The sequence below is a fragment of the Panthera tigris genome, chromosome B4 (assembly GCF_018350195.1).
Source record: "Panthera tigris isolate Pti1 chromosome B4, P.tigris_Pti1_mat1.1, whole genome shotgun sequence".
Classification (NCBI taxonomy): Eukaryota; Metazoa; Chordata; class Mammalia; order Carnivora; family Felidae; genus Panthera; species Panthera tigris.
The window spans coordinates 66,481,789-66,503,040 of record NC_056666.1 but is presented as its reverse complement, the minus strand read 5'-3'; the positions used below and the strand labels follow the sequence as shown (position 1 = coordinate 66,503,040).

Below are 21,252 nucleotides of genomic sequence, written 5' to 3'. Positions count from 1 at the left end.
TGATTTTTTTTGTGTGTAACAGTTTATTGAGTGCCTACTATGTGCCTATACTATACTAAGTGTTCTGACTACATTGCTTCATTTAAGATTTATATAAACCCACTGCTTCATTTAGTTTTCATAACAAATGCAATAAAGTAAGTTACTCTAAAAATGAGGTAGTTCTAGTTCAGAATTTGGGTCACATTGCTAGTACATAGTGGGATTGGAATTTCAGCCCAGAGCCTATTATCACAACTATGACTCTATACTGTCTTCCCTGAAATGTAGATATAAAATATGATTTCATCCAATATTACCAGTTAATCAAGTCTTATGGTAGAATCCTATAGAAACACTTGTGAAATGAATGTTCAGGTGTATTTTATTCATTGTAGTCTCCCTTATATATTGTGTCATGGCTGTTCTACAGATCAAATTATATCTGAGGTTTATACTAAGGTATAGAATATATCTGTGCTTCTAATTTACTTTGGAAATTAGCAAAAGTACTACCTACTAAGGTTTCCTTGGATTTCTTCCTTAACTTGTCTGAGTACCAGCTGAAAAACTACTCATTGACTCTGATAGTCAGTTTCTATTTTATGCTACTAATATTATTACCAGATATTAACTTAGGATACTGTCACGTTAGATGAATGCTTAATATAATGTAAACAAATAATTATGCATCCTAATTCTGATTTTTTTAAAAAATTACGGTTAGACTGGAGAAGGAAAGATAAAGAATAAGACAGAAGATATAGAAGACATATAGAAGAGAGGAAGATATAGGGACATGGTAGAAGAAATGTGACCAGAAATGGTGTAGTCACTTCAGAAAACAGTTGGGTGGTTCCTCAAAGAGCAAACAAAGAATTATCATATGCCCCAGAAATTCCACTCTTAGGTGTGTGCCCACTGTTTCTAATAGTCAAATAGCGAAAACAACTGGAACATCCATCAACTTATGAATGAATTACCAAAATGTGGCATATTCATACAGTGGAATATTATTCAGCCATGAAAAAGAATGAAATACTATGACATGCTACAACATGAACAAACCTGAAAACATTATGCTAACAGAAGGGCCATCACAAAAGACCACATATTGTGTGATTTCGTGTATATGAAATGTCCAGAATAGGCAAATCCATGGACACAGAAAGTATATTAGTGATTGGCAGTGACGGGGAGGAGGGAAGAATGGGGAGTGTCTGCTATTGGGTATGAAGCTTCTTTTTGATGTGAAGAAAATGTTATGGAATTAGATAGTTGCAATGGTTATATGAGCTTGTGAATATAATAAAAAAATCATTCAAAAAGTATTGTGTACTTTACTAGGGTGGATTTTATGATATGTGAATTATATATCAATTTTTAAAATATGGCCAGGGATTCCCATATTTTTAAAGACCCCATTGAAATCTTTACAGGAATGTATATATATCTCATTAAAATACAAATACTTTTATTTTCAAATATTAGTTAAACCTGTTGTAAAATAACCTTGTGTTATCTGTGCTCCAACTAAATCATTTGCACGTTATGGGAAAATAGGCAGACGAGTGACCTACAAAAATATATTTATATTTAAAACCTTCAACTTTCTCTCTCTCTTTCTCTCACACCCTTCCCCTTTAAAAAGTAAGTTGCAGTAATCATAAATCTTCATCCGTAACTACTTTAGGGTGTGTTTCCAAAGAGCAAAGATATTCTTTAGCATAACCACAGTACAATGATCAAATTCATGAAAATTCACATTGGTATTATTATCTAAACACGCTTTTGGTTCCCAAACTGGCCCCTGTCCCTGGAGGCAAAAGTAGACAGAAGAGACCATTCCTATTTGGCAGGTGGCAGGTGGTAATAAGCAAGGGAACTTACCATATGAGGCTTGTCCTGGGCAGCTACAAGGTGAGTGGATCTCTGCACTCGCCCACCAGAATCTTAAGTTTGTATAGAGGCCTTAACTGGATTCAGTCACATATAGCATCCAGACGGTCCCAATAACACCATGCTCTCTCACTCTGCTTCCTTGGAAACGGTTCCAGCTGTGGGAATGGTAGGCAGAGCATACATTCCAAGCATGTGCGAGGGGGTGAGGAGCCTTCGATTGTCCCAGTCCAGCTCATGGTCAACTGGCAGTCGTGTCCTTCAAATGAGCCCCAACAACTTCCCATATTTAAATTTTCTATTTTTAAATTTCCAATGATCATAATGCTATCCTTTATAATAACTACTTTTTCTCAATTCATTTGCATCTAAGATGCCATGTTACTCTAGTTTCTTTTAATCTCACCTCCTCAGCTTCTCTTTGTTGTTGTTTTTTTCTTTTTTATGACATTTATATGCATAGAGTGCAGAACTGTTGTTATTATTTTAAGAAAGTCCCTGGAATTAGTTTTGATTGGTAGTTTCCTGATGCTATGATTCAGGTTACATTTTTTTTTTTTTTTTTTTTTTTTTTTTTTAGTGCAAGAATAGTACCTATTTCCAAGATCTGCTGGGTAACCAAAAGCTTGGCAGTTTAAAACAACATAAATGTATTCTTTCATAGTTCTGGAGGTCAGGAATTCAAAATCAAGGTCTTGGTAGGTCTAAACCCCCTAAGCTCTAGGGTAGAATCTTTTCTTGCCTCTTCCAGTTCCTGGCAGTTTCAGGCATTCCTCTGCCTGTGACAACATAACCCCAATCTCTGCCTGCGTCTTCACATGACTTTCTTCCCTGTGTTTCTCTTCTGCTTATAAGGGCAATTATTGGATTTAGGGCCCATCTCGTTAATCCAGGATAATCTCACCTGGAGATCCCTAGCGCAGTTACATCTGAGAAGACCCATTTTTTTTCCAAATAAGGTCACATTCACAGGTACCGAGGGTTTAGGACTTGGGCATATCTTCTTGGGTCTGCAGTTCAACCCACTACAGTATGTAAATGATGCTGTGTCCTTCTCAGAGGATAACATCAGGACATACCAAATATAGACAGAACAGAAAATAGATTTTTTTTTTAAAGCATGGATTTATATGGACACTCTAATTCAAATTAAATATTACAGTTCTTTCCTTCTCACCTTCTGTATTTATATCTTCTTTCTTCAGGAGTGAGAACCCTACCTCCTAATATTATTAAAATGTTTACTTCTTTGGTCAATCCTGCAACATGGGTAAAACAATTTCAGAATTGCTACATCTATATGATTACCAACAAGAAACTTGCCAAATAAGGTTCAAGATTTCTTTGTGGTTCTTTTGGTCTTCAACTGAAATAGTGTAGCCACGCACAGGTTCCATGGATCACTACCTCCTCCCCCTTCCGTGTGGTTGTTATTCATTTGATATACTATTCAGTTCATGTGTTTGTGTTTGTACTTAATGTTAAGGTTTCTTCCTTCACCCTTATTGGTTTAATGCTATTTTTTTGAACAATGACATTTTAACATGATTCTAAAAGTAAAAATATATAGAAAGGATACTTAGGCCACTCCCTCCCCTATCCATTCTGCCTTGTTTCTCCAATCTCTAGTAGGTAACCAATTTTACTAGTTTCTGGTTTACTTTGTTTCCTTTTATGAATATAAGCAGATAAATGTATACTTTCTCATTTCGCTTTCATTTTGTATAAAGGTAGTATATTGTATATTAGTGGTTCTCAAATGGGGATGGTTTGGTGCAGGGGGTAATGTCTGGAGACTCTTTATTGGGGGAGGGGCATCTAGTGGGTGGAGACCAGGTAGGCTGCTAAACATTTAGAATACATAAGATAGCCCTCAACAGGGGCGTCTGGGTGGCTCAGTCGGTTGAGCGTCCAACTTCGGCTCAGGTCATGATCTCACAGTCCGTGAGTTCGAGCCCCGCGTCGGGCTCTGTGCTGACAGCTCAGAGCCTGGAGCCTGTTTCAGATTCTGTGTCTCCCTCTCTCTCTGACCCTCCCCCGTTCATGCTCTCTCTCTGTCTCAAAAATAAATAAATGTTAAAAAAAAAAAAGCCCTCAACAACAAAGAATTACTGGTTTCATTTATCCATAATGCTGCTGTTGAGAAACCCTGCTATACATCTACTTCTGCACTTTGATTTTCAACATAAAACTATTTTTTGGAAAATCACTCTGTAGAGATGGTCCACATCCTGTTTTACAGCTCCACAGTGTAGATGCTGTAGTTTATTCAGTCTCCTTTGTATGTGCATTTAGGTTGTTTTCAATATTTTGCAATTATAGATAATGCTGTGATGGATAGCCTTACACACTACTATCTTTGTAATTTTTGAAGTATATCTTTAGAATAAATTGCCAGAAGTGGTTCGAAGGCCAAAATATATGATGGTTTGCCAAATCCCCTCCAAAACGTTGTACATTTTTTCACTGTCACCAGTGTTTGAGACTACCTGTTTCTCCATAGGTTGCTAGTTGAGTAAGTTGTCAAGTTTTTGAACTTTTACCATCTGAAAACTAAGAAGCCCAGTGTAGTTTTAATTTGCACTCATTTTATTATTAATGGCATTTCTCTGTCTCTGTCTCTCTCTTTTAGAGAGAGGGATAGAGGGTAAGCAGGGGAGGAACAAAGGGAGAGGGGAAGAGAGAATCTCAAGCTGGGTGTGGAGCCTAATGTGGGGCTCGATCTCACAGTCTTGAGATCACAACCTGAGCCGAAGTCAAGAGTTGGACACTTAACCAACTGAGCCACCCAGGTGCCCCTAATTAATGGTATTTTTTTTTTTAAGTTTTGCTTGGGCACGTCTCTGGGCCAAAACCTCAAATTTTGTAATATTTAACTCAAATAATTTTAGACGATTACAGAAGCAATGTTTATAAAATACAGTGAAACAAGATAGGTGTTTCTGTGTGAAAGTATCCAACTATTCCTTGAGGAAACTTTTCTTTGTGGCTATGTCTCAATAAATTTTTACATGAACATAACAGAGTATTATCCTGTCATGCCTGAGAGAGAAATACTCGTCACCAGGTAATAAATGTAATTCTAGAAATACAGTATTTAAAACGTGCTCTCGAGCTTTCAGACCACAAGAACGTCACACTGAGTAAACTAAAATGGCTTTGTACGAGGATTCTTATGTGGTTGGTGTTTTATAGGCCATACATGTCTCTTGGGAGTCTTCGCGATCAAGTCATCTACCCTGATTCGGTGGATGACATGCGTGACAAAGGCCACACAGACCATGACCTGGAATGTATTCTACACAATGTCCACCTCTATCACATAGTTCAAAGAGAAGGAGGTAAAGTCTACCATTTTCTAAATGCATTTAACTTTGTTTCAAAAACTAAACTTATGTAAATCATCCCTATTTTAATTTGAACATGTGCTATCATTGGAACATAAACACACACATGGACTTCACAGCATTTATTGATTTTCCATTCTTGACGTCCTGTCTTCTGCTCGGGTTGTATTTCCTACAGCACACCAGGATTTTTTATTGTCTGCTGCTAGCATTTGAAAACAGTTTTTTGGGGGGGGGCGCCTGGGTGGCTCAGTCAGTTAAGTGCCGACTTTGGCTGAGGTCATGATCTCATGGTTGGTGAGTTTGAGCGCCGTGTTGGGCTCTGTGCTGACAGCTCGGAGCCTGGAGGCTGCTTCTGATTCTGGGTCTCCCTCTTTCTGCCCCTCCCCCGCTCGTGTTCTGTCTCTCTCTCTCAAAAATAAACATTAAAAAAACACATTTTTTTTAAATGAAAAGGGTTTTTTTCTTCATATTTGAATATACAAGTGTCTCTGAGGCCATCATTAATCTAGATGCATGTAAAATCTGTGGCAGAAATATCCTCCTGTCAAGTTCTCAACTTACATTAAACTTAATAATTTGAAGAGTGGTATCACAGAACTTCTTTTTTGTTTTCAGACCCACAGTCTTACCAATATGTTTTTTCCCTCTGTCAAGCAGCACATAGAGAATTAGATAAGATATAGAAACTTATTTTTTTAAGTATTTTTTAATGTTTATTTATTTATTTTTTGAAAAGTGGTGGTGGGGAAAGAGGGAGACAGAATTCCAAGCAGGTTCCATGCTGCCAGTGCAGAGCCTGATGTGGGGCTCGAACTCATGAACTGTGAGATCATGACCTGAGCTGAAATCAAGGGATGGACATTTACCCGACTGTGCCACCCAGGTGCCCCAGGAACTTCTGTGCTGTGTGTTTTATGAACAAGGCATTTTTTTTAAATATATGAAATTGATTGTCAAATTGGTTTCCATACAACACCCAGTGCTCATCCCAAAAGATGCCCTCTTCAATGCCCATCATCTACCCTCCCCTCCCTCCCACCCCCCATCAACCCTCAGTTTGTTCTCAGTTTTTAAGAGTCTCTTATGCTTTGGCTCTCTCCCACTCTAACCTCTTTTTTTTTTTTTTCCTTCCCCTCCCCCATGGGTTTCTGTTAAGTTTCTCAGGATCCACATAAGAGTGAAAACATATGGTATCTGTCTTTCTCTGTATGGTTTATTTCACTTAGCATCACACTCTCCAATTCCATCCACGTTGCTACAAAGGACCATATTTCATTCTTTCTCATTGCCACGTAGTACTCCATTGTATATATAAACCACAATTTCTTTATGAATAAGGCATTTTTGAAAGAGTAGAAATAACAGTTACACATATGAGCTTAAAAAAGAATTATTTTCTAATAGTCACACTTTCAAATAACTTGTAACATAATTTGATAGCCTAGAAAAAGTAGTGAAATAACAAGCTAGAATTCTAGGTTTAATTTTGCATAGATTTTATCTTTTACTTCCTAGCCCATTTACCTATCAGAAATACAGTGATTAAGAATGTGAGCTTTGAAGTCAGAGTTCTGGACTCAAATATAATTAGCACTGTTCTGTGTCTTCAGTTCTAAAATGGGGATAAATATCTACCTATAAGGATTCTGTGAATATTAAATAAGACTCTGCAGAGTCACCAACTATATGGTCAATTAATCTTCAACAAAGCAGGAAAGAATATCCAATAGAAAAAGGAAAGTTTCTTCAACACATGGTGTTGGGAAAACTGGACAGCAACACGAAAAAGAATAAAACTGGACCACTTTCTTACACCATACATAAAAATAAATTCAAAATAGATTAAAGACCTAAATGTGAGACCTGAAACCATAAAAATCCTAGAAGAGAACACAGGAAGTAACCTCTTTGACATGAGCCATAGCAACTTTTATCTAGATATGTCACCTGAGGCAAGGGAAACAGAAGCAAAAATAAACTATTGGGACTTACCAAAATAAAAAGCTTCTGCACAGTGAAGGAAACAATCAACAAAACTAAAAGACAACCTACCAAATGGGAGAAGATATTTGCAAATGACATATCTCAAGAAGGATTAGTATCCAAAATACAATGTTTTGGGGTATAAACAGATACCAAAAACCAAATAATCCAATTAAAAATAGGCAGAAGACATGAACAGACATTTCTCCAAAGAAGACATCCAGACGGCCAACAGACATGAAAAGGTGTTCATCATCACTTACTATCAGGGAAATGCAAATCAAAACTACAATGAGATATCTCCTTACACCTGACAGAATGGCTAAAGTCAAAAACACAAAAAACAAGTGTTGGCAAGGATGTGGATAAAAAGCAACCAAACCTCTTGTACTGCTGTTGGGGATGAAAACTGATGCAGCCACTATGGAAACAATATGGAGGTTCCTCAAAAAGTTAAAAATAGAACTACCCTGTGATCCAGCAGGATATTTACTCAAAGAATACAAAGACACTAATTCGAAAACATAGATACATCCCTGTTTTTATTGCAGCATTATTTACAATAGCCAAGATATGGAAGCAGCCAGAAGTGTCCACTTATTGAGGAATGGATTAAGAAGAGGTGGTATGTATGTGTGTGTGTGTGTGTATATATATATATATATATACATATATATATATATATATATATGGATATAACAGAGTATTACTCAGCTATAAAAAAGAATTAAGTCTTGCCATTTGCAAAGACATGGACGGAGCTAGAGAATACTATGCTGAGCTAAATAAGTCAGAGAAAGACAAATACCATGTGATTTCACTCATATGTGGAATTTAAGAAACAAAACAAATGAGCAAAGGGGAGAAAAAAAGAGACCGAGACAAGTCAAGAAACAGACTCAACTCTAGAGAACAAACTGACGGTCACCAGAGGGGAGTGGGTGAGGAGTTGGGTGAAAGAGGTGCTGGGGATTAAGGAGTGCACTTGTAATGAGCACTGGGTAATGTATGGAATTTTTGAATCTCTATATTTTACACCTGAAACTAATACAGCACTGTATATTAACTAACTGGAATTAAAATGAAAACTTAAAGAAATGCTCTCTAAAGAGCATTTGTAACAGTGGCACATAGTGAATACACAATAATTAGTAGCTAATGGTAACATTACTACTTGTAATATTGATACTATGATATTTTGTCTTTGTGTGCCAGTACTTGGTATATTACATGGCAATTTCATATACGTTGTTTCATTTATCCCTATAATAAGCAAATGAGGCAGACAGGAGAGGTATTATTACACTTATTTTTATGGTGTTTATAATCACAATTCATAAGTACTAAAAATATGGAAAGCAGATTATCTTTTTGTTTCATATGATCATCTCCTTCACCGTTTTAAAACACCGGGGAACCAGAATAAATGCTACATGTTAATCTTGGGTAGGTTTGAAATCCAATAATCCAAATAGAAATTTACAATAAACATGGGCTATTCTATTCTTTCAGAAGTCATTGAGAAGTTTAAGAACTGTTTTTAAGAATGTTCTTACCTTAATAATGTAACAGTAATTATGGTTTATTGAGTGTCTACTGTGCAGAATATATTAAGCAATGCACATTGTCATCTTATTTAATATTTAAAACTGTCTAATGATGGGGGTTTTACTAACCCCATTTTACAGGTGAAATTCAGAATTTTAGTAACTTCCTCAGGGGCCCACAGCAAGTGTTATGACAGGGATTCAAATAAAGATCTCACTTGAAAGTCAATGTTCTATAGTAGGCTATGCCACTGTGCTATGCAATCTACTAGCTTCTTAGACACTAATAAGAATTGTTATATCCTTACGCATAAAACAATTCCAAGGAAACCTACTCTACTTGCTTCATCCTTAAAACACGAAGCATGTTTTTAAGCCAAGCTGAAAAGCATCTAAATTTGCAAGGACGTCACTTACTTTGGAAGAAGTGTACTGAGGTTCTATTTAGACTAGCTAATACTTTGCTTAGAGAAATGCTTTGCTCTAGTAAAAGATGGAATGAAAAACTATGTTTCATTCCACGAAAAGAGATTAGAAAATAGAAAAGAGTAAAAGTGTTACCAAATGTTACCAAAAGTGTTACCAAATGTTAACATGAACTAAATTAACATGTACCTCTCAAGGAAGCAGGAAAACTGTCCTCAGCTGGCGTAGTCTCACTTACTCAGCATCAGAGATGATATTATGACTCAGAGGTTTGATTTATATGTTCTGTGATCAAGCAGTATTGCCTATTAAAACTTCTGGGTTTAGTGGGACAGAAGACATGATTTATTTAAATATGTCAAGCTAAAGTTTCCTTTGACCCAAATACTTTTCTCTTGCCCCTTCTCAGTTGGCAGGAGCAACAAATTTTTAAGCCCCAAATATTTCTCCACTATGAAGCAATCTGAGCTTATTTTTCAAATCCTTGCTTATGTTTCATAAATGTTATAAAATTCAGTTATCGAGAAAAATTATATTTCGACAGTTTTCACTAGAAGCAAGAACTTGAAATCAGATGGCATTTGGAGATTTTTCTCTTAACATAAAATTTTAAGGCTATATTTAAAATTTTTTTTATGTTTATTCATTTTTGAAAGACAGAGAGAGACAGAGCACAAGCTGGGGTGGGGCAGAGAGAGAGGGGGACAGAATCTGAAGCAGGCTCCGGGCTCTGAGCTGTCAGCACAGAGCCTGACGCAGGGCTCAAACTCACAAACTGTGAGATCATGACCTGAACTGAAGTCGGACGCTTAACCAACTGAGCCACCCAGGCACCCCAAGCTATATTTTTAAATGAACAGAAAATTCCTGAAAGTTTATCCAAGAAAATGAACAGTGGTTCCCTATTGGGGAGTATCATTGGGAAACAGGGAAAATCTATTCAATCCACTGCACAGAAAACAACAATGACTCTACTCCCTATTTTCTTTTCCTTTGACCCAGTTTATTTAAAGTTTAATAAAGGTGAAAATTCAGCTGACAGAGAAAGAAGAGGCCAAAGAGCCTGAATTTTTTCTACATGGGAAAATTACGCCTTGAACACTTGGGATTTGGAACTGTTGTCCTAAGTGTATGTGGCAAGTTTTGGCAGTAATTTTGCTCTTTGAAAATCAGACTTTGCCTACTCTGCTCTATTATTTTCTGACATTTCCATGAATAAATATTTGATATGGCCCTCTCTCTCTTAGGCCTCATGGTTTTGTTTTCTTTCTTTTTTCCTTTTAAATATTTATTTATTTATTTTGAGCGAGAAAGAGAGAGAGCACGCAAGTGAGGGAGGAACAGAGAGAGAGAGGGAGACACATCTGAAGAGGCTCCAGGCTCTGAGCTGTCAGCACAGAGCCTGATGTGGGGCTCAAACCCATGAACCATGAGATCATGACTTGAGCTTAAGTTGGATGTTTAACCAACTGAGCTACCCAGGAGCCCCTAGTTTTATTTTGGAGTACACTTCTTTTGTTACAAAATAAAGATAAACCATAAAAATAATAAAAATCATTACATTTCCCAATATTATAAAAATGTGTAACTTAGAAAGTAAAAGTCTCATAATTCCATTCCTGTGGGGTGTGAGCTATGTGTGTGTTTATAGAAATGCAGTCATAGTTTATATAAATGTGTATGTGTATGTCTATATCTATACATACACACAATTCTGCAACTTGATTTTTCATACAAAGATGTTCCAAGTACATTTCTACATCAGTATGTATAGATGTAACCAATTTTTTAATATATAGAAGCATTGCTTTTTGTATAAATATCCAACAGAAAGTCAGTAGTGAAGATGTAAGAGAGCAGATCCTGGGTGGCTCAGTAAAGTGTACAACTTTTGATTTCAGTTCAGGTTATGGTCTCATGGTTCATGGGATCCAGCCCTGTGTCAGCTCTGCACTGACAGCACAGAGCCTGTTTGGAATTCTCTCTCTCCCTCCCTCTCTGCCCCTCCCCTGTTCTCTCTCCCAAAATAAATAAATAAACTTAAAAAAAAAAAAACAACAACTTAAAACTAAATAAAACCCAGATGTTGTAAGAGATAGTGTGGATATAGACCTACATATGAATCCTAGCTCTGATCTCTAGCTGTGTAAACTTAGACATGTCAACTCCTCTATGGATTTCAGCTCACCCACTTATAAAATGCAACAATAAGATCTAACTCATAAGGTTATGGATATATAATGAGAATTATATATGGATATATAATGAGAATTATATATGAATATATAATGAGAAAACTCAGATAAAGTGCCAGGCACATGGAAGCCATTTAAGTTAGTTTCTGTTTTACTCTTTGTAGATTGGGCAATAGGCCTATGCAAATTGTTGGTCTTTTCTCCTACCACCCTCCCAAATAAGTATAAGTGTACCAACTTTTTGGAGATATTCAGAAACAAACAAATTTTTTAAGTGCCAGTATTTAGAATCTTAGAAGATGTTTTGTCAGCATAAGGAATTATTACTATTAAAAAAAACATGAAATCTAAAACAAAATGTTTATACATGAGGCTCTCTAGTTTATCCAAGCATATGTTCTGTAAAATATCAGGTACTTTGGGATGCCAAGGTGGCTCAGTCAGTTAAGCATCCGACTTCAGCTCAGGTCATAATCTCATGGTTTGTGACTTCGAGCCCCACATTGGTCTCTGTGATGACAGCTCAGAGTCTGGAGCTGCTTCAGATTATGTGTCTCCCTCTCTCTCTGCTCCTACCCCTGCTTGTGCTCTGTTTCTCTCTCTGTGTCTCAAAAATAAACATTAAAAAAAATTTTTTTTTTAATACCAGGTACTTTGTGTTAATAACTTAAACTTGCCAGGAATCACTTGTCTGGGGTAAAAATGGTAACAAACAAATGCCTTATAAAAATATATGTTTTTATATATTTTTAAGGATGGGATGCTGTTATGGACTGGAAAGATGTTCTGTCAGGAGGAGAAAAGCAAAGAATGGGCATGGCTCGCATGTTTTATCATAGGTAAGTAGGCTATACTCAGGAAACTAGTTCATTATTGTAACTAAAAAAAAAAAAAAAAAAAAAACTTTGAACCCGATTCGATGCCCTCATCTTTAAAAATATCTTACTCCTTGGAGCTCCTGGGTGGCTCATTCAGTTAAGTGTCTGACTCTTGATTTTGGCTCAGCTCATGATTCTGCAGTTTGTGGAATCAAGCCCAACAATGGGCTTGGTGCTGACAGTGCAGACCCTGCTTGGGATTCTCTCTTTCCGTCTCTCTCTGCTCCTCACCCACTCATGCTCACTCTCTCTCTCTCTCTTTCTCTCTCTCAAAATAAATAAATAAACATTTGAAACATAGAAATATCTTCCTGGGGAATAGAGGGATGGGCAAAATGGGTGAAGGAGATTGGGAGATACAAGCTTCCAGTTAGGGAATGAATAACTCATAGAAATAAAAAGGCACAGTATAAGGAATACAGTCAATGATATTGTAGTAGCACTGTATAGTGACATGTTAGCTACACTTGTGGTTAACATAGCATAATATGTAAACTTGTCTAATCACTATGTTGTACACCTGAAACTAATGTCAACACGTGTGTCAACTAAAATAAAAAAGAAAGAAAAGAAAAAGAAAGAAAAACTAATCCTTAGAATATATAGGTTTTACGCTTCTTAAGTAATTTTTTTCATGTGTCAGAAGTCTGTCAGTACTTTTTTTGTATTTCTTATGTTGAGTAATGCTAGATGACAAAATTAAATTTTCATGTATAGAGATAGACAGAATATGAGCAGGGGAGGGGCAGAAAGAGAGGGAGACACAGAATCCGAAGCAGGCTCCAGGCTCTGAGCTGTCAGCACAGAGCCCGATGTAGGGCTCCAACCCACAAACCGTGAGATCATGACCTGAGCCAAAGTCAGATGCTTAACCGACTGAGCCGCCCAGGTTCCCCAAGAACATGGTATTTGTAATAATGTACATGGTTAGTTCAAGAATATGGCAAGCTAATTTGCAACAACATGGATGGAGCTAGAGAGGATTATGCTAAGCAAAATTAAGTCAGTCAGAGAAAGACAAATACCATATGATTTCACTCATATGTGGAATTTAAGAAACAAAATAAATGAGCAAAGGGAAAAAAAGAGAGAAAGAGAGAGAGGCAAACCAAGAAACAGACTCTTAACTATAGAGAACAAACTGATGGTTACCAGAAGGGAGGTGGGTTGGGGGTATGGGTTAAATAGGTGATGTAGATCAAGGACTGCACTTGTGATGAGCACCTGGTGATGTATAGAGGTGTTGAATCACTAATTGTACACCTGAAACAAATATTACACTGTGTGTTAACTAACAGGAATTTAAATAAAAACTTAAAAAAAAAGAATATGGTGAACTAAAAAAAAATACAAACCAAAATTTGCTAACTCAGAACTTTTAGTTCAGTATTTTAAAATGTCCCTTTCTCAGATGATGTGGTGAGATTCAAGGGTAAAGTTTTCTGTTTGACATTTATGACCAGCTGTTAGCCACTATCACCCTGAATCTGTTTGAGCCTTGTCCATAAATATTCAGTAACATGATCACCAGCATAGCTGGTGAAATATAATATGGTGGAATGTAAAATGTGACCATAAATTTCTCACTGTGTCAGTGTGTTAATAAAATAAACCCTGTAACAAAGAGCAAGAGGCATTAATCTAAACCCAAAGAGATCTGTAAACACTTGTAACTAGAAATCAATAGTTGATACTTGGTATCTAAAATATTTTGGATATAATGTGAGACTAAATAAGCTCAGGTTACAAACATCACTAGAAGGAAAATTAGTGATCTGTATAGAAAGATCAGTGAAGATGAGCAAGTTGTTGGAAAGCAGAATCTGTTGAGAAAAAACAAAATTAAATAGAAATTTCAAATCCAGTGAAGGAAAAGAATAATTATGAGAAACTGCCTTCCCTTGTTCCCAAAGGATTAATATCAATATTTGAATGCAGTATGAAAGACCTGAACTAACTAAAATGGAGAACATTGGCAGGGAGTACTAAGTATCACAGTAGTATACTCTTTTGGAGAGGATTTTAATTTTAATGTTTAAAGAATGATCCGAAGAGTTCTGTCTTAAGGGGATAGAGTAGATCCTTCACAAAGCTGCCTCCTCTGATGATACATCAAAACAAAAAGAATGGAAAATCTGAGAAACAATATTACATAATGTTTCACTTGGTTATATCAGCCCAGATTCCAGCTATTGCTTAATTTAAATACACACACACATGCACACACATACACATACACACATACCCCAGTTCTGCCAAGAAAACAAAAGTACACAGTCTATCTTACATCTGCTAGACTAAGGATTGCTATGACAACTGAATGTAAGACATATACTTTATTTCTGATTCTAAGATGGCATCTCTTCTCTGTTTAGCTCAAAAAGCGACACAGTACAATAAGTAACTAAATTACTAGAAGGAGATTCACACAGAAAAAGAAAAGTTTATCTCTCTTTTATACTTCCTTTTCTTCTTCCTCTTTTTTACTTAAAAAAAATTATTCACAAAACAGTAATCAACTCTGAGACAAAAATGTAATGCTTAATACTTAAACCGGAACAGTAACCAAAAACCACCCAGCACAACTATTTCTGTTAATGTCATGGGGAATCTCCAGTGATCCTTAAGTTCTTTGCATGGAAAGCAGTTGTTAAAGTCAAATGGGGTGTTAAAGTTAAGTTGACTCCTATATCTATTAGCCTTGTCTACCCATCCTGGAATAAATAAAAAGATCCTATTAATAAGATCATAGAAAAACAATTTAAAGTACTAAATAATTATACTGAAGAAGAAATTACTACTGGTTTCAACGTTTACCTTTTCAGTGTCATTTATTTTTAAAGATCAGAATATCTTCATGGAGGACAGTGTCCTGGAAAAATACTTAATACTGGTTTTCAGCTCTAAAATAAATAATAAATGACAGTGCATGAGTTGACCTTTGGTCCCATTGACCAAGCTAAGTCATGTTGTTGAGTACCAAATATATACCCAAAGTCCAGATGACCCTGTCTCCTTCTTGAAAGAAGACAGGGAAGGGGAAAGAAAGAAAGATAAGAGCAGGGGGTGAGATGAAAGGACGAGAATAAATAGAAGGAAATGGTATCCAATGATAGGTACCTCTGATAGTGGTAGACAGTCCTTTCCAAAGTAAAAATTGAGCTAGAAAAAGTAATTAACTGAGTGTAATGAGAAAATAGTTACTGATTTTTTTCCCTTAAGAATTTGCAAAGCATGGTCTCAGTATTACCAGGTTAAATGCCAGTGTAAATTTGTCCGATTAGGCATACTACTTTTGCAGAATTTAGTAGCAATGAAATTCCATTAATAGTGTTTTGGTACTGACATTGTTGATAAAGTTATCTTCTCAATAAATCTTTGCTAACAGGGCCTTGGCCTTTTTGATAATTAGCTACTGTAATGCATTTTTCATGTAATTAGTCAGAACCTGTCACCAGGAATGAACTTGCCTTCTATGGGAAAATGCACTCAGTGACCTGCCTCATCTTTCCTATGTCTCATACCCATGATTCACCCATTTGCATAACAATAAAGCTTATTGTATAGTGAGTAGGCATCAGGAAATCTATTTAAAATTTAAGAATAATATGATGTCCTAATCCAAAGAGGGAGGGTGACCCCTCTTTTACTTTATCATTTGTCACCTTTACTAATTTCATATACTCTTTTGCTCCTTTAAAGTTAACATTGCAGGGCACCTGGCTGGCTCAGTTGGTAGATAGAGCATGCTACTCTTGATCTCAGGGTCTTGAGTTCAAGCTCCACATTGGGCATAGAGCTTAAACAATTAAAAAATAAAGTTAACGTTGCAACTCATATTGTCCATGTAAAGATATATAATTCAAATAGGAAAGCCATTAATTTATTTGTGTTAATTTTTTTTTCAAGACCAAAATATGCATTACTGGATGAATGTACCAGTGCTGTCAGCATTGATGTTGAAGGAAAGATATTTCAGGCTGCAAAAGGGGCTGGAATTTCCTTACTATCTATAACGCACAGGCCTTCTCTATGGTAAGTGTTTCCAATGCTAATTTGCAATAGATGGTTTTTCTTTATATTTCTTTCTTTTTTTTCTTTTGTTTAGGGAGAGAGAAAGGAGAGATCATGCAAGCAGGGGAGAGGGGCAAAGGAATAGGGAGAGAGAGAGAGAGAGAGAGAGAGAGAGAGAGAGAGAGAGAGAGAATCTCAAGCAGGCTCCATAATCAGCCTGGAGCATGACCTAAGGCTGGATCTCACAACCTAGGATCATGACCTGAGCCAAAATCAAGAGTTGGATGCTCAACCAACTAAGCCACTCAGGCAACCCTCTATATTTCTTAAATAGTAGCTTTGCCTAGGGGTGCCTAGGTAGCTCAGTCGATTGGCAACCAACTCTTGATTTCGGCACAGGTCATGATTTCTCAGTTCATGATATCGAGCCCCATGTCAGGCTTGGCACTGACAGTGCGGAGACTGCTTGAGATTCTTTCTCTCGCTCTCTCTGCTCCTCCCCAGTTCATGTGCATACACATGTGTGTGTATTCTCTCTCTCAAAATAAATAAATTAAAAAAAATTTTTTTTAAAGAGCAACTTTGCCTAAACTTTCACTATAGAGCATCAGATACTTCACTTATTCTACGTATATTTCTGTTAAGTTGCACACTAGTAGTAGAGATATCCCAAACCTCACATCGTAACATATATGTGCTATTTAAAAACTATTATCACATTCCAATAATTCTGAAAAAAAGTGGAAAAATCAAGTGTGTTTAACTGAAAATATTCATAATCCATAGCGTGTACTAGGAATGAATATATTTGTGTAATTTTATATCATCTTTTTACCCCTTTTTTCAAAATCCAGGAAAAAACCTGCACAACATACTATTCCTACAGATGATTAAGTTGGAGAAAACACAAGGGGAAAAAAAGCTTTTTTTTTTTTTTTTTTTTTTGCTTTTGTTTTAAGGAAAATTCAAAATATTTTCTAAATATTATCCCATTAAACCTAATGGGATTTCCCATATTTAAAGAAATGGCAACACTATTTTTACCATTCCCCTACTTTTCCCATTGATTGATAACCATAATAATAGTTGATAGTGCAGATTCAGCACCTATTCTGGTCCAGGCTCATTTTATTCAAGTCTCATAACAACCCTATAGAGAGTATAGATAGTCTAATTATTCCCATTTTATGATTAAGAAGCTGAGAACTAGAAAAATGAGAAAAGTAACTTACCATGATCACTCTATACTATAGTATGCTGCTCTAGTTAGTATAAGGAGCTCAAAATGCACCTTATATATAAGCCATAAAAACACTGTTCATTTATACTATACTCCACTACTTTGGTATTTGTTTCATCAATCAAAATCTTTTCTTTTGACATATTAGTTACTACAGTGGATTCTATATGCTTTAGCCTATCTCCCAAGGGACAGGCAGGACTTTTCCTCTCTCTCTAGCTGGAGTATTCTGTAGCAGGTGGCTAATCACATTCTGTGCCAAAGCCTCCATCACGTAGGTGACTTCAAACCTAGGCTAAGTAACCAGTTTTATTTGAGTTAATCCTAGAAGGCATTCTAGAACTTCCACTGTATAGAGAATACTTACCTTAAAATTGTGAGTAAACTGAGTATTCAGTTTAGATGAGGCTTTCATTGTTGAAAATTCTTTGATTCTGTACTTCTATTGAGAAGATACTAACCTGTTTTGTCTTCATTTAAACATTCAGATTTTTCATAATTTTCCCTGCAGAGAGTTAACCTGAAAATAGAGCATTTCATGAAATGACCCTTTCTATAGAACTTTGTGGTTTGTCTCTCTGTCATTAAGAACTAATTAGCATCTGGAGTGATAAAATCTCTCCAGAAGCAGTCTGGATCTAGTCCAGGATGAGTACATGGCAATGAATGTGATTCCTCTGACTTTTCCCTGGAGAAAACCAGCAGGAACTGGATCTCCACAACAATTATGACATTTGTCTATAAATCCCTGTATCAGCGATGGCATAGAACCACGCCAGAACTCTTGAACCCTTTCTGGTATACACTTGTCATTTCCAGACATGCTTCCTAATTGATCACATGTTAGGATAACATGGAGTTATGTCTTAGTTCTGGTAATTTTCTGACCTCTATCAATTAATTTATCACGTTATTATGTCACTCAGTTCCTTATTCGAGAAGCCTAAAAAGGCATTGGAAACATATTCACTCATTTATTTTTTTCTCAATTGAAGGAACAAATACGTTTTGGTTGCTGTGATTTTAAATACTTTATTTAGAGTAATTTAGTATGTTACAATAAACTGACAGGAAGAGACAGAAATATCCCATATACTCTGCCCCTACATATGCATAGCTATACACAATAGAATGAAACATTTGTTATGATTAATGAACCTACACTGACACATCATTATGACCCAAAGTCCATAATTTACATTAGGGTCACTCTTGGTGATGTACAGTCTGTGGGTTGGAACAAATTTTTAGTTGCATATATCCATCATTACAGTATTGTATAGAGGATTTTAACTGCTCTAAAAATTTTCTGTGCTCTGCCTATTCATCCCTCTCTTTCCTCAAGCTCTGGAAACCACTGATCTTTAATGCCTCCATAGTTTTGCTTTTTTCAGAATGTCATATGGCTGGAATCATACAGTATGTAGCCTTTTCAGTTTGGCTTCTTTCACTTAGTAGTACTCATTGAAGTTTCCTCCATGTCTTTTTATCGCTTGAAACCTCATTTCTTTTTTTTTTTTTTTTTTAATTTTTTTTTTTTAACGTTTATTTATTTTTGAGACAGAGAGACACAGAGCATGAATGGGGGAGGGTCAGAGAGAGGGAGACACAGAATTGAAACAGGCTCCGGGCTCTGAGCTGTCAGCACAGGGGCCCCATGCGGGGCTCGAACTCACGGACCGCGAGATCGTGACCTGAGCCAAAGTCGGCGCTCAACCGACTGAGCCACCCAGGCGCCCCAAAACCTCATTTCTTTTTAGCACTAATATTCCATTGTTTGGATGTAGACAGTTTATTTATCCATTCACCTACTAAAGGACATCTTGGTTGCTTCCAGTTTGGGAAATTATGAATAAACCTGCTGTAAACATTCATATGAGGGTTTTTAGGTGGACACAAGTTTTCTCAACTCCTTCGGGTAATATCAAGGAGTGCAATTGCTGGATCATATGATAAGAGTGTGTTTAGTTCGGTAGGAAACTGAAAAATTGTCTGCCAAAGTGGCTGTACCATTTTGCATCCCAACAAGCAATGAATGAGAGTTTCTGTTGCTCCACAGCCTTGTTGGCACTTGGTGATATCAGGGTCCTGGATTTTGGCCATTCTAATAGGTGTATAGAGGACAGATATTTTTTTAAGCTAATAACAAAATCTGTAATTTTATGCCTTTTAATGAGAAAAACATGTTTTTAATTGTAGCTATTCATAGTACATTTCCCCATAAAACTAAAAATTATGTTACTTCTGCAGTATGAATTAATTTAGGCATTTTAGGTTGAAGAAATCTATCATTTCTGATTAACCTTTCTCCCTAGATGAAATTCTTATTTTCCCTGAAAAGATACCAGATGAGGGAAAACCGTATTACATTTTCCCCAAGACAGCAAAGTAGTAATTATTGATTGTAAAGATTAAAATCAATATCAGTATATAAAAAGGTAAAAAATGATAAGAGCTTATTAAATTATTTGATTCCTGGATAGAATTATAACTTTATATCTACCACTTTCCTAAGCTTGACTCGATTTGTGCAGGAAGTCTGTAGATTATCTCTGAGTCTCAGTTAATATAGTAGTTTCCTGTAAAATCCTCTTAAGCAAACCCTGAAATACTATTTAGCCCATTATGTAGGACACACCTTTGAATCTCAGGTAATGAAACACTCATACATTTTCTTCCTCCCATGTAGAAATCAAATGATGTTGTGAGACTGGAGGGACGAGCCAAACCTTCATTATACCTTGAAGATAAAAGTTGCCCAAGATCAGAACTACTGCATCCTGAAATTGCTCCCAGCTGTACATCCAAAGTTAGGAAAAGCCCAGGAATATATATATATATATATATATATATATATATATATATACACACACACAAAGATCATTAATCTCTGTCATATGTTATCAAGCATATGAACTTTCAACCTTCATCTTGAGAGTGATTTTATTCTTTTAGACACAGTTTAACCCAGGTTAATTTCCTCATCTTACAGCATGATAAAACCATCTAATCAAAATGAGATGAAACCACAGGTCCTACAATTGATGAATAGATCAACAAAATGTGCAAATCCATACAATGGAATATTATTCAGCCATAAAAATGAAGGAAGTACTAATATATGCTCCAACTTAGATGAACTTTGAAATCATTTTGAGTGAAAGAAGTCAGTCACAAAAAGCCATGTATTATATGATTGTATGTATATGAAATGTCTAGAATAGACAAATCCAGAGACACAGAAAGAAAATTGATGGTTGGGAGGGGTTGATCAGAGCAGGGAAAAGGGAAGGACCGCTAATAGGTATGGGGTTTCTTTTGGCGGTAAAGAAAATATTCTGGAATTGGATAGTAGTGATGGTCACATGAGCTTCTGAATAAACTAAAAATCACGGAATTTTACACTTAAAAGGATGAGTTTGTGTTATGTGAATCATATCTCAAGTTTAAAAAAGGAAGTGAATTTACTTGAAATAAGCCCACTGATTATAGTAAATAGAGACAGATGAGTGCTTAAAGGGGATCAAGAAGCAACAAAAACTGGAAGGAAAAGACAGGAAAACTGAGGGACACATAGGAGTATGTGCCACGTCAGGAAAGTGACAAAATGCAGGGACACAGCAATGCAAGGCCAACTCTGCTAGCATTATTCTCTCCACACATCCCCCACAAATTCCAGAAACCAATAATCTTAGCCTCTTTTTAGGACAACATGGATTACCTCCTGTGTCATCAATAAAA

The 21,252-nt window shown here is 36.2% G+C and overlaps 1 protein-coding gene across 3 annotated transcripts in view; it reads left to right on the top strand.

Annotated features, from left to right (window-relative positions):
• The window catches only part of ABCD2 (ATP binding cassette subfamily D member 2), a 70,451-nt gene that overhangs the window by 44,807 nt on the left and 4,392 nt on the right, over positions 1-21,252 (top strand). The window contains exons 8-12 of one of the 3 annotated variants that reach the window (XR_006219891.1): positions 5,074-5,219; positions 12,134-12,218; positions 16,167-16,292; positions 20,201-20,320; positions 20,504-20,585. Coding sequence is in view for 2 of the 3 variants with exons in the window: in XM_042992109.1 (XP_042848043.1) it covers positions 5,074-5,219; positions 12,134-12,218; positions 16,167-16,292; position 20,201 (358 nt within the window). In the remaining variant the exon portion in view is untranslated. Of the gene's footprint in view, positions 1-5,073; positions 5,220-12,133; positions 12,219-16,166; positions 16,293-20,200; positions 20,332-20,503; positions 20,586-21,252 lie in introns of those variants that run through there. The other 2 variants (XM_042992109.1, XM_007090799.3) reach the window with 2 other exon arrangements.